The sequence below is a fragment of the Pleurodeles waltl genome, chromosome 3_2, assembly GCF_031143425.1.
Source record: "Pleurodeles waltl isolate 20211129_DDA chromosome 3_2, aPleWal1.hap1.20221129, whole genome shotgun sequence".
NCBI classification, from domain to species: Eukaryota; Metazoa; Chordata; class Amphibia; order Caudata; family Salamandridae; genus Pleurodeles; species Pleurodeles waltl.
Genome location: NC_090441.1, coordinates 47,842,077 through 47,856,469, shown reverse-complemented (window position 1 = coordinate 47,856,469; position 14,393 = coordinate 47,842,077). Strand labels below are relative to the sequence as shown.

At 44.2% G+C, this 14,393-nt stretch overlaps 1 protein-coding gene and 1 long non-coding RNA gene across 3 annotated transcripts in view; one reads left to right on the top strand and one right to left on the bottom strand.

Moving 5' to 3' along the window:
* Window positions 1-14,393, top strand: part of LOC138286453 (uncharacterized) — a 246,895-nt gene that overhangs the window by 112,366 nt on the left and 120,136 nt on the right. For both annotated transcript variants that reach the window (XR_011201993.1, XR_011201994.1), the window contains exon 4: window positions 4,717-4,880. This is a non-coding gene — a long non-coding RNA (uncharacterized lncRNA). The remainder of the gene's footprint in view (window positions 1-4,716; window positions 4,881-14,393) is intronic.
* Window positions 4,676-14,393, bottom strand: part of STYXL1 (serine/threonine/tyrosine interacting like 1) — a 246,121-nt gene continuing 236,403 nt past the window's right edge. Inside the window, exon 9 of the mRNA XM_069226724.1 lies at window positions 4,676-4,859. Within this exon, the coding sequence (XP_069082825.1) occupies window positions 4,728-4,859 (132 nt within the window). The 3' untranslated portion in view covers window positions 4,676-4,727. The remainder of the gene's footprint in view (window positions 4,860-14,393) is intronic.

The window sequence follows — 14,393 nt, the reverse complement described above, 5'->3', positions numbered from 1 at the left end:
GGGGTTATGTTAGTACGGGCTCTGTCGGCGCGCGTGTAGCCGCGGTGATAGCTGCCCGGTTACAATTCCCAAAGACACCCACTAACAGATGAATTGCTTCCTGTATACAGTTACTCAAGAACTTTACCGTTGATACGAGAAACGACTTAATATATGATCTTAAACTTATGGCTATTAAGGAGGCTTTTATGGATTATCATAGGGAGCAATGCATAAATTGACTTTACTGATCACATAAATCTTTGATTTGTAATACCAATCATAAACATGGCATATCAGTTAGATACTGTTTTTGTCTAGGTTCTCCAATGCAATGACATATCAACCAGAAAGAAAACAATGGGAAATGGATGCCTTCTCTCAGAATGAGAATGGAGAGGAGTGTGTCATAGTTAGTACTTCAATATTGGAAGCACATCTAGATATAAAGGCAAGGCTACTCAGTTAAAGAATACAGGCATGACAATCTAGGGTGAACTGAAAGGCCAGTAAGTTTCAAGATGGACTTTCAAACCACAAAGACTGTATATCTTGGAAAGATATTAACTCAAGAAATCTCTCTCTCTCTCTCTCTGAAGATATGCCAATAGCAACCCACACAGGGATTAGGAAAACAAAATAACTGGGCGAACACGTGTTCCAGTAGCCAGATATGTGAAACAGAATTAAACAATAAATACAGACCACTGGTACTGTGTTTGTGCAAACTAAAGTTTCTCATGGAAAACCTGTGAGTTGTTACACTCTCTCGCTGTTCCCAGCTAACTATGATCTCACACTTCCATGGACTTTGTAGTAGATTTGCTTCCCTCTCAAGGCATTACCACCATTCTTTTGGCAATGGTCCTGTCACAACGATAGCTCATTTCTTCCCATTAGAGAAACATCAATCAGCTCTCACACTGGAAGAAGCTGTTTTAAATAGAGACTGTTAGACTGCATAGAGCACCAGGAATAATTATTACCAATATTAGAGTTTAATTCATTCAGCCCTAGGTTTTCGATTGAGGTGTTGATCAAACTAGGTACAATCAATTTCAAACAAACTAGCCACCATCTTCAGACCGATGGTCAGACAGAAAGAATGATACAGACACTAGAGCAATGCCATCACTGCTGCTTGAAGTTTCATTCAGCCCTAGGTTTTCGATTGAGGTGTTGATCAAACTAGGTACAATCAATTTCAAACAAACTAGCCACCATCTTCAGACCGATGGTCAGACAGAAAGAATGATACAGACACTAGAGCAATGCCATCACTGCTGCTTGAAGAACTGCTCTTATAAATGGAAATGTGGCTAGGCTCACTTAAAATTCTATACACACATCTTGAGGTTGCTTCCCCTTTTTGTAAATGTTTACAATTCACCCAATGGTTTAGCCCTCCCAGTTAGGATCCAGGTTGGTTCCCTCTGTAAATTCCTTGTTATGAAGAATACAAGCAGCACACAAGACAGTGGTAGTACTGTTAGTCAAGGCAAAATTTGTCCTAAAGAGATTTCCAGATAGTTATAGAAGACCAGGCCTGTTCAACAATCAGGGAAATAAGGATTGGTTATCCTCAAAAGACCTAAATATTCCTAATACACATCCAACTTTTATGCCCTTCTTTTTGGATCTTTTTAGAGTGGTACAGATGGTGGGAGAAGCGGCTCTGAGATTACAACGTCTCAAGGGTGGTGTATGCATCAAGTGGTACATATATCATGGGTTAAATCAGCTCACTCCCTGGGATGCAAACCTCCTCCAGTGACAGTTCTCAAACAAAACTTAAGTTGGAGATAAATGCTATTCTAGATTCTTGAGTAAGAAAGGGAACATTTCAGCATGTCATTGGGAGAAATGGATATGAAATGACATGAAATTTCATAAAGATCATGGGAATCAGCACTATTTATGCATGACCCTAGGTTGGTGAAAGAGTTCCATCAAATATTTCCCAGCATACCTTCTAGAACCTTTGCCGTGTGGTGTTTTAGGTAAGAGGAGGTTACTTTAAAGATTCGATCTCAGCTAGGTCAGTATCCGAGATTTGCGACCGCAGGCATAGGAAAATCATTACCAGTAAAGCACTGTGGTTGTAAAATAAGAACAGCAGCAGGGCAGTGGGTACACTGGAGAACGGGGCTGTAGTGGCTGGGGCACAGGTTAAAGGTAGTGGTCAGACACAGATCAGGTAAGTGGTAGCATGGAAAGGTTTCGAACCATTTAGGCAGAGTCAGCCAGGACCAACTTGCCTAGCAACTTTGTTGTGTAGTAAGGTTCCCACTTGTCGTACTGGTTCACACCTGGCTTTGCTCCCTCACATTTGTTTTGTTACCCCTTTGGTTGATGTGTGTAAGATTGTTGGGTTTTTTCTGTTCCCTTTTTTCTACTGTTGAACTTTCTCCTACTTCTCCCATGATGGAGGGTTTTTAACCGCGTCATCTTTCGGCTCATCATTGCTTGTTTCCTGGAGAAGCAGGCAAGACAAAAAACAACAGGTCATCTATATGTTAACGTGGGTCGGGTAGTGAAGTGATCTTGAATTATTCATACACTCTGGTATGTTTTACAGTAGAATATCTGCAGTGTGATTCCATTACACTTTGTGACACCATACCCAGGTCATTCATCAAACCTCTATGGCTGTGACATTCACCATTGAGTCCAATCTAGATCTTCAATTTACTGCCCTCACTCCTGCTCTTTCCCTTTTCTGTATATCCTTGGAAATGGTTTCTCAAAGACCTTTCTGAGTTATGTGTGAGATGAAGTTTGGGAATGACATTAAAGACCTACTGTGCACATTTCCCAAATCTGACACTACCATTGAAATGGTAGCTTTTACAGTGTTGTGGGCAGTGAAAGAATGTAAATACTTTTTATGCAGCACTGACTTTGAGGTGGTAGCAGACATAAATCCTTAAATAATATTTTCATTAAGGACTTGATTTGGTTTTATCAAGGATATGTAAATGAATAATTGACGTACAAGACTATAAGTATGTAGTCAAGAATATTCCAGGAGTGGAAAACAACACAGTAGAGTGTCAAGCTTAATTGTAAAGATTACAGAAGTAGAGACTAAGGACAGTGAAGATTTAATTGAAAAAATAAGTAATAGAAGGGTGGTGAAGAGAAATGTACAAGGATCTGGAGTTCAGGAAGTGTGTATAACTGTTAAGGAAGGAGAAGAGATTGGAAAATAAGTAGTTGAGGGTAGTAAGGCTTTCAGGTTGGCAAGAATAAAGTTATCCAAACAAGAGGAGCTGTTGCTTAGAGGTACAACGTTAGCACCGCCCGGTAACATTTGGAAACAGCCAACTGATTAGTTAACTTTGGTCATTAACGAATTTGCAAGGCCAAGAAAAGGTTGATAAATTACTTCTGGTAGCATGGCATGGATCTGTTGGTTGAGAGATTAAGTACATAAGTAAAGTGTTATTGGAAAATTAATTAAAAGCATTGCAATACATACACAAGTCATAAAAACATAAGCAGGAATAAGTTGAAGCACCGGTTTGTTAACACAGGCGATGAATTACATGAAAAATGTGGATTACTGAGTGGTAGAAGAAGAAATATTTATTATAGAAACTCGTTTAAAGGGTTTGTTATATCGACCAAAAAAGAACAAGAGTTAGAAAGTGCAACCATGCAGAGGGGTCCATGATGGACTTTAAAAGTTCATTGGGCTGGACTCTTCCCAATGGGAGCAGGGTCAAGACTGATCTGCTTATGGCTGGGTCCAAACTGGAGTGGCATAGTGAGAAAAGAACAATCGATTTAACTCAGTTCTGTGACTTGGGGTGAGTCTTTGAAAAGCTTCAGCACTCCGTCCATTCTTTGTTTGTGTTGTCTACGCTGTCACTCTGAATCCCAAAGTAAAAATCATTCTGTTTATTCCTAATTTGCATCTATAATTATATGTTATATAAAGCCCCTGAAATTATCTGCCCATGCTTCTGTCATATACCTAGAGTCATAGGAGTTATGGGGGAGCCACACATATCTTGGCCTGCCCTCCAAACATTTTAAAAAACCTGGCCTAATGCCATCTACCCACAACACTCAACATATACCACCAAACCTGTCCCTATTGAAAAATAAATACCTGGCCTCCTACCACCCACCTCCACCACCCTTTCGAAAATAACTTTGTGCATCCAAATCCAACTATAGAAAGAAATACCTGACCTCCTGTCAGCCACCTCCATAACCTTCTGTGCCTTCCCGTCTCATCCATGCCAACAGGTGCTGGCTTCCTGGTGACAGTGGTTCTGTGAGAGATGCAGATTAGCATGGGTTCTTTTCTCCTCTCATTGCAGGTCTGCACAGTCTAGCACTAACAGGGGAGAATACAGTTGGTGCAGGTACAGCATGGCCTATGTTCTCCCACTGCCCTCAGGCTGGTGGAAACCCAGGAGGGGTGGAAGAAGGCATGTAACACTGCAAATCGCCATTCCGCTGCCATGAATGGGTCTCTTGAAGCCCTGGCGAGGCGGTGGAATAAAGAGGAAGTGATCACTGCCCCTGGTTACATAACAACAGTGGGTAACAACTTTTGTCACAGACTGCTGTTACGACACAGAAGTGATTTTTATCAGATTGTTTATGATAGAAGCTTCTAATGGAAGCATATATTACAATAAAGTTTACATAAAGGCAAATAAAGCATAGCAATCAGATAATCTTCACTCACTAAATGCATTTTATTTTATTTTATTCTACTAGCTTCACTAGTCCTAAAACAGAGGGTCTGAGATGTTGGTGATGACCGATCCATGGACTACTTCCTCCCATCGGGACAGCTGCTGCACGAATCCTCGGTTTGGTCTCATGTTTGGTTTGCATTTCAGGACGTGGTCCCAGGCTTCCTGGAAGAAAAAGAGCGGAGGGTAAGAACAGGACTGACTGGTTGAATTAGACAGCTGTATTTCTGTCCTTACTTGTTGACAATCTTTATCTTTTATTATTTGAGTTCTTTCCAGTTACACAGATTAAAGAGCACTGAGTTCATTTTTTTCTAGAGAAAGCCTTCAAGTTCCAATGCTCGGATAAATGATTCCTTCTTAACTTCTGTTTATCTTAGGCGCTAGAGGATGCAATCGCTGAATCACTAATGAGACAGAGTGCTAACTATCTAGCAAAGCTAATGGCCCTAATCATTAATTTCCCCTCTTCATCAATTTCCTCCAATGAGATGCCCTCACCGCAGTGCTTAAGCGGCAAATGCATCAGTAGCAGGGCCCAAAGTTTTCTCAGAAGCCTACAGCCGGTGCTATCAAATATAGGGGTGCGGAACACCAAGGCTGTGTACTCTTGATTCCACCTCATGCCTCTTGCATCCACCTTGCCCCTTTATCTCACTCAATCAGGTCTGTTTTGATTCCTTCTTTCTTTCTTTGTCACTATTTTTTTCTGTCTCTCTCTATCCCCATTTAAAAAAACCATAGCTCAATCCTGATATGTTATCCAGCTACTGTGCACAACGAAGGATGTCTTAACTTTCTAGACTCCTCGCTAAAGCAGCATGTTCTCCAGACAAATCTGTCAGAAATCCTATTCCTTCTTAGACTGAAAGGCAGGGCTTCTGGTCTTTTTTGGTGCCTATTCCTCCCAGTTACCTCCTTCTCCACACATTTCTTCACTACCACCCTCCAACAGTTCCTCTCATCTCTCCATAGGAATACATTTATTTTTTTATAGCACTATTCATAGTTTACTCATACTCAGTTCTGTGATATGCATGGTACATGTTCTTTACAGCGGGAACATTAACCCGCTGTGCTACTTTAATTTGAGTCAAAACTGCCACTAGACCAGTGGTTCCCAGGGGACCTGTGGTCTGGGGACCTCTGGGGGTGCGCGAAGCCTCCTCAGGCGACCATGACTGCTTAGAAAATTAAATACTATTAACTGATTAATAAAGTATATATAGATAAAGTGGCTTAATTTATATTAATTTAAAAGTTAAAACATACTGTGAGTGTCAAAGAATTTGAAATTAGAGCGTAAAAATTAAATACATTAGTATTCTCAGATTGATTTGTGGGGGCAGTGCAGGTGCATCAAAGAATATAGTGTGGACGATGTGTGGCTTCAATTGAATTTAGAAAAGTTCCAACTTTTCTATTAAAATTCAGGTTTTTTATTTATTAATTTATGTTTCTTTGCGTATTAAATAAAATGTGTTATGAATTGTGTATGTGTTTAATAAATGCTTTGGTTTCTGTAAATTTTTGTATTGTTTTGTGGTTCAAATCATCGACAATGTTTAATCTGGGGTCCTCAGCTTCCGGTAAAGACTCAGTGGGGGGTTCCCGGGTTCCAATAACGATAAAGTTGGGGGTTCACAGAAGGCAAAAGTTTGGGAACCACTGCTTTGGACTGTAGACAAAATTGATCTCTCTCAATCAGGGACATTAATCACCGGAATTATCTTAACGTTTTTATTGTTGCCTGAAAACGTCTGGACACAGGAGAAACTATGCAGCATGTGCTTTTAAACCCATAAGTTATTTTTAAACACAGCCCCAATAACTCAGCGCCAGGTGTGGCAGCAGCAGTCACACCTGCCCTGCTGACGGGGATTTTCACCTGGGCTGTTACCAAAACAGTTCTGTTGCTCCGGAATAGAAACATCAGTGTCCACCTTCCGTCTTGGGGCTTGTAGGTCATTCTTACCCTCTCAGATCACTTCGCACATTATCGCCTTCGGAAAAGCTTTCTTTTCTTTGCTATTATTAAGGTATGGGTTCACAGATACATTACATTTGTAGTAGTAAGTTCTCCCTTTCAAAGTAAATTAAGAGACGGATTTAGAGTTTGAAGTAACCGCCGGGAAAATTCTAAAGCAGGCCCTAAATAATGAAACTGATCTTCGGTTCAGAGTGCTTCTGCACCATCGGGCTTCTGGACGAACAGGAGTCTGCTCTGATCCAAGCCTGGCTTATGCCTCCACCTGGCACAATCCTTTGGACTTGCATAATAGCAATGCTGACTGTGTCTGGAGCTGAGGCAATCTAACTGGCAGCCACCTCTGCGCATATGCCAGATTCGGAACATTTGTAGATAAGCATCAGGACATGAACATTTCAAATAACCTTGTGAAGTATTTCTAAATGATAAACACCGGCAAAGACATGTGGTCTGGCTTGCATTTTGAGCAATTTGCATTTTGAGTAGTGTGTAAAACATTAAAAAGCCTATTGAAGTGTCAAAACAAACAACTGTTTTCTGTATACCATGCAATGCGTGATGATTCCGAGTCGTGCTCAGATGGTAAAGTAATCCCCAGTGGGTTGCACAGCAAGCACTACGTGCGAGGCTCCGTAGGAGGCAGAATGGAACACGAACGGCCGATTACATGAGGTAAAAAAATACTCTTACCGGCAGAGCCAAAGCTCGCTCTATGTATATTTTAAAGCGTTAGTAACAATGGGTCAGGCTGCTCTGTCAGACCAGGCCTAGACATAGAGGTGGTGGTGCTCAAAGGTTGTATTTCATTCATAACCCTGAAAGTGGGGGCAGACTCCCGAGTGGACGTGGCGCGTGGCGCACCGCTGCAGCCAATCCTGCTGGAGAGCCGGAGGAACTGGTAGAGCCTGCCGCTGACACCAGCCCCGAGTGTAGTAAAGGACTCCCCAGCAGCAGATGAGAGCTGCAAGCTTCATTTATGCCTGCCTGCTGCTGCTATCACCAAAGAATGCCGCCTCCTCTGGAGAAGACCAGGCACACGATGGCGCCTGTCTGCCAGGGGCCCATTTGTGGTGACAGATCTGGGATACGGGGTAGGGACGAGACGGCTTCTTTAAGGCGCATCGGATCCACACATCTGAAGATGAGTAAACACTTTAGTTTGCCCCAGACAGTCAGCAGCTTGTCGGGGATGTTTGCTTTATACCCTCTCTGAAGCAGTGGGGCTGTGGTGTGGAAGGCTGCCCAAAGGAAGAGAGGTAAGGGATTGGCACCACAGCCAAAGGGCGGAGGAAGAAGGGCCTGTACCAGGACTGACTAAAACCTGAGGGGGCCCAATGGAAGGACCGGATTATACCTCCCAAAGAAGATGGGGGTGGGAGAAAGAAAGGAAAGACTTTTCCAGTCTCAGAGGCTCCCAACCATTTAGTGGCTTAGAGACTGAGAAGGGGGCTCTGGTGACAAAGACCTGTGGCTTAGTGAGTGCAGAATACTGGACATAGTGCAGGCACTCCACTGCACAGCTAAATCCATAGATAAAAAGGTTTCAACAATTGAAGAGACCCTCTCTGTGATGAACACAATGCTCACACAGACAGAACATATGATCAAGAAGCGAGGGCGACGATTGAAAAGCTGAAGTTAACGGTGGAAAATCTGCAGTCCTAAAAGAAAGCTTAGTGTATATTTAATGATGGCACAGTAACTGCCTTGATCCAGTTGGGGGGTAAATTCGATCACCTCAAAGACGTCTCGAGGGCAGCAAACATACAGATCCTTGGGTTTACCAGGAGTGCATGGGGGTTATGTTATGGTAAATCAATTTATAGATCACAACGTATACACAAAGGTGTCTTGGCGCTAGCTGGATAGCATAGAGATTGCCTGGAAAAAACTAGAATCCAAGGAAGTATTTAATCCTAGATTCTGTTATACAGCCCTGTCTTTGCAGCTTTCCTAAAAGCTAGGAGATTGGGGGCAGATTTAAAAACCAATGGCAAGGCATTCCAGCCAAGCGTAGCTCCCCTGAAAAAACTCTTGCCACCCCACAACATGCGCCCAAACTTGGGAACCACAGCCAGCCTTTCCGATTTGGACTGTAGAGTCCTCACTGGGATGTACCGTTGGAAGTTGTGTTTGAAAAAAGATTGGCCTGAATTATTAAGCGCTTTGAAGGCAAAGCAGAGGGCTATGAAAGTAGCTCTGTGTCTTATAGGAAGCCAATGCAATTTTCTAATGTGACTGGAAACTGAAACATGTTTGGGTATATTTAGCAGAAGTCGAGCTGCAGCATTATGCAGGATTTGGAGCTTATTCAGTATATACTGATGGGCCATTAGAAACAATCCATTTCATTAATCCAATTTGGCCATGGCTAAAGAGGTCATCAATCATTTTTTCAAGTGTTCGGGTATGTAAGCGAGGGTCTTTTTTATTGATCTGAGAGTGAAAAAAGCGGATGAGGTCACTGCATTAACATTCTCAGAGTAGGAAAATGTATTATCAGTGAGGACACCTAAATTACAAGGTTATGAGGCAGCAGCAAGCTCAGCTCCTGTGCCCACCAGGAAGGGATCCAGAAGGAAGTCTGAGACACAAAAAGTAACACCTCGATCTTAACCACGTTTAAACTCAGACAATTTCCATTCATCCTGTCATAAACAGACCACATACAGTCACAAAAACTGGACTCGATCCTTGTGTCATTATTAGCCAAAGTGATGACAATCTGTGTCGTCAGCATATGATGTTATGGAAAACCCATAAGATCTGATTATGTATGCAAGAGGGCTGATGTAAACATTAAAAAGTGTGGGACTAATTGACGATCCCTGTGGGACCCCGCATGGGAGAGAGAATGGGGGTAAGACAAGCATCAGTAATAAGGGTATGTGTTGGGGGGGAGCAGTTATTACAAACGCCTACCACTTTTTGTTGGAAGAACGTGGCCAAACAGTTGCAAAACTCTTGATTGATGTTCGAATGAGTCATAGGTGGTATAGTTGTTAAAAGAGAAAACGTTTGAAATAACTCTGTGGTTGAGTTTCTTGCAGCCTGTATTCTATTGGTGAAATATGCCGTTTTTTTCTTAATTATTACAGTCTGCAAGGCAACACATGCATTATTGTTTTTGTCTTCGTTATAGTTAGCTCTCCACCTTCTCTCTTGGCGCCCATAGATTTGTATTAATACCCGGAGCTGTTCTGAAAACCAGGGGCTGCTGGACTGCCTCTCCGAGGTGTAATGGTTCTGACTGGGGCTTGCGAGGTGGCAGTGGCATCAAGCCTATTAGTGCAATCAGCCACGGCTACATTTGCATTATCTATAGTGGGCGGTAGTGAATCGATTAGTGCTTTGTTATAAACATTAGGCTGAATTGTATTCCAAGCACGTATTTAATCGCCCTAGGAGGAATTCCAGGTGCAGAATTTGCGGAAGTGGCCTTTATATCGAATGAACTGGCCCTATGGTCAGTCCAGGCCAAGGGAAGTATCCTGATATCACCCAAGGCAGTATTATTTGTAAAGATACCATCTAATGTGTGTCCAGCTGAATGAGTAGGGCCCTCTATCAGCTGTGGAAGACCTGAACATGACATGGTCTCCAAAGAGGAAGCTGTCTCGTTATCATCAAAGGTCTCAAGGTGAAAATTTAAATCGCCTGGTACTGTAGTTTGAGTCCAAGTTAACCTATTTCCTTAGGGAAGGCCTGTCTGGGCCCAGGACGACAGTATACAACCACCCCACAGAGGGTCTGATTGTTAGTAAGTTTTATAACAAATGCGAAAGCTTTGCACGTGGATGCTGCTATTACTTTGCATATTACAACTAGCTCAGAGGTATGTATGACTGCAAGGCCAACGCCTCGCTGCCCTGTCTGTCTGTTGTTCGGATTGCTTAGCCTTCTGGGAGGGCTGCTAGAATATCTGGAGTGGACGCTGCATCTGGCCATGTTTCTGTGACAAATGCCACTTCTGGTTTGCAAGAGTCCAGGTGTAAGTGGAGCTCAGTGTTATGTTTAACTAGTGAACGAGTATTAATTAGGAAACTCGAGCAATTAGGATCAAAGATTTTACAATTGGACCCTGGGACCGGGCAAACATTATCTGGAGTAATGGATGGCGTCGCAGCGCATTGTTGTTGAGACCCAACCCTGATTCAAATAAAGCCGCGATGCCGGCAAAAAACATTTGTCTGGGAGTAGATTGAGCGAAGGTTCTAACAGGTTACATTCAGTTATCTTTCCTTGGTTTAGAATTATCAAGTCATCCTGAATCTCCCCGAGAATAGATTACCTAACTGAGTCTACCTGGAACCGAACCGCCAGGTACGTTGGGGTGAGGGTAAATATCTGCTCACGAAAATACAGTTTTATTGATACATGGGTGTTAGGGACCATTATTGGCGTTAGGTATCATTATTGGGGAACTGCCCAGTCCAAAACAATCTGCCCCACTTCAATCTGTCCCAGTACAACCCAAAACAACCTGCCTGACTCCAATATGCCCCACTCCTATACAAAACTATCTGCCCTATTCAAATCCAAAACAATTTACCCACTCCAATCTGCCCGACTCCAATGCAAAGCCATTTGCCCCACTTCAATCCACAGCAATCTGCCCCACTACAATCCAAAACAGTCTGCCCCGTTCTAATCCAAAACAATCTGCCTCTTTCTAATCCATGATAATCTACCCCACTCAATCCAAAACAATCTACCCCACTCCAATCTGCCCACTGCTCACAAAAATAATCCGACCCACTCCAATTCAAAACAATCTGCCTCACTCCAATTCAAAGCAATCTGTCCCACTCCAATAAAACGCAATCTGGCCCACTCAATCCAAAACAATCTACCCATTCCAACCTGCCCGACGTCAGTCCAGAACAGTCTGCCCCACTCCAGTCCAGAACAAATTGCCCCACATCAATCTGCCCCATTCTAAACCAAAACATTCTGCCCCACTCCCATCTGTCCCACTACAAACCAAAACAATATGTCCCACTCAAATCTGCACCACTCCAATCCAAAACAACCTGCCCACTCCAATCCAAAACAATCTGTCCCACTCTAATCCAAAACAACCTGCCCCACTCTAATCCAAAACAACCTGCCCCACTACAATATACCCCATTTCAGTCCAAAACAATCTGTCCCACTCCAATCCACTCCTCCAATCCAATCCACCCACTACATCCAAATTTAATTTACTCCATCCTAATTCACCCCACTCCAGGCCACCACAATCCACCCCACACCAATCTACCCCAATCCAATCGAGCACACTCCAATCCAATCTAACCCACCCCAATCCACCACAATCCAACCCACTTGAATCCAACCCACCCCACTACAGCACAACCCACCACACTAAAGTCCAACCAACCTCCCTCCAATTCGGACTATTCCACAACAATACACCACATTACAATGCAACCCACCCCACTCTAATCCAACCCATCCCACTCCATTCCAAACGACCCCAATCCAATCGAACCCAATCCATCTCACTGCAATCCACCTGCCTCACTCCAGTCCATCCCACTCCAATCCAATCCACTTTAATCCTCCCAGCCCAATCCAATTCACCTTAATCCACCTCACTCCAAACCAATACACCCACACCACTTTAACCTACCCCACGCCAATCCAATCCATCTCACTCCTCACAAATCTAATCCGCTTCACTCTACACCAATCTATTCAGCCCACTCCAATTCAATTCATCCCACTCCAGTCAAATCCAACCCACTCCAATCCACCCACTCAATCCAATCCACCTCACTCCATTCCTGTCCACCCCACTCCAACCCGATTCACCCTACTCAATCCAACTCACCACACTCCAATGAATCCACCCCACCTCAGTGCATTCCACCCCACTCCAATCCACCGAACCACACCCCAATCCAACCCAACCCACCCATCCCAATCTGATCCACCCCATCCAGGCCACTCCTCCCCATTCACTACACCCTAATCCACCCACTGCAATCCACCTCACCCCTCTCTACTTTAATCCACCAACTGTACCCCAATCCATCCCACTCTAATAGAATCCTACCCACTCTACTTCAGTCCACCCCACTCTACTCCAGTCCACTCCACTCCACTCCAATTCACCCCACTCCACTCAAATCCACCCCATTCCACCCCAGTCCAGACCACACCACCCACGTTCAGTCCACCCACTCCAATCCAATCCACTCCACTCCAGTCCATCCCACTCCAATTCAATTCACCTTAACCCACCTCACTGCAGTCCAATACAACCCACCTTAATCCACCCACTCCTGTCCAATCCACCCTATTTCACCCCACTCCAGTCCAATTCATCTCTATCCACCCCACTCCAAACCACCTTAATCCAACCCACACCAATCCAATACACTCCACACCAATCCAGTCCACCCCACACCAATCAAATCCAACTCACACCAATCCACACCACTCAATCCAATCCACCCCACTCCATTCCAATCCACCCAACTCAAATCCTCTCCACTCCACAGCAATCCAACCCTCTCCAGTCCACCCTACTCCAGTCCAATCCACCACAAACCACCATACTCACTTTCAGTCCACTTCAATCCAATCCACCCCACTACAAAAATCCATTCCACTCCAAATCAACACCACCTCACCCCACTCCAATCTAACCCAGCCCAATCCACCCCACCCAATCCACCCCACTACAGTCCAGCCCACTCAATCCATTCCTCCACTATCCATTCCACCTCAATCAATTCCATCCCAATCCACCCCACACCAGTCCCATTCACCCAACTCCAATACACCCCACCTCTGTGCAATCCACCACACTCTAATACACCCCACCTCAGTGCACCCCACTCCAACCCACCCCACACAACATACCACAATCCAAACCACCCCACTGCAATCTAATCCACCTCACTCCAGTCCACCCCACCCAATATAATCCAATCTACCCCACTCTATCCACTCCAGTCCACCACACCCTCAAGTTCAATCTACCCCACTCATGTTCAGTCCACCCCGCTCCAATCCCCCCTGCCCAGCCAACTCCAATCCAATCCACCCCACTCCAGTCCACTCAAATCCACCCTAATCCACCACACCCCACGCCAGTATAATCTGTCCCACTCCAGTCCAATCTAATCCAATCCCACACAAAAACCATCCTAATCCAATCCACCCACTCTAGTTCTATCTATCACTTCAGTCCAATCCACCCACCCCAGTCTAATCACCCCACTCCAATCCACCTCACCCCATTTCAGTCCACTTCACTCCAATCCTACACTCCAAACCAATCCTCTCTACTTCAGTCTACCCCACTACCTCAATCCACTCCAACCCACTCCGTTCTATTCCACCCCACCCCAACCCACGCCACAACACTCTCTGCCACTTAACCACTGAACTCTACTATCTTCTCTACAACTCTTCGACACTCAACTCCCCCCATTTAGTTCTACAACACTTCACTCTCCCACTCCATGCCATTAACTTTAAACCATGCTGAACAGCAGCCACACTGATGTGCAACATGGCAAAACACATTGCCAAAGCCAAAGCTCTTGTGTTATAAAGTGCCCTTTTTGGATGGTCAACCCCCCACACCCACCACTTTTTGCTGCTTGTTGCTGTTGTTTTTGACCTGCTAGTGTACTAAGGCCTGCTAACCAGACCTCAGTACTTATGCTCTTTCCCTTAAACTGTATGTCGAA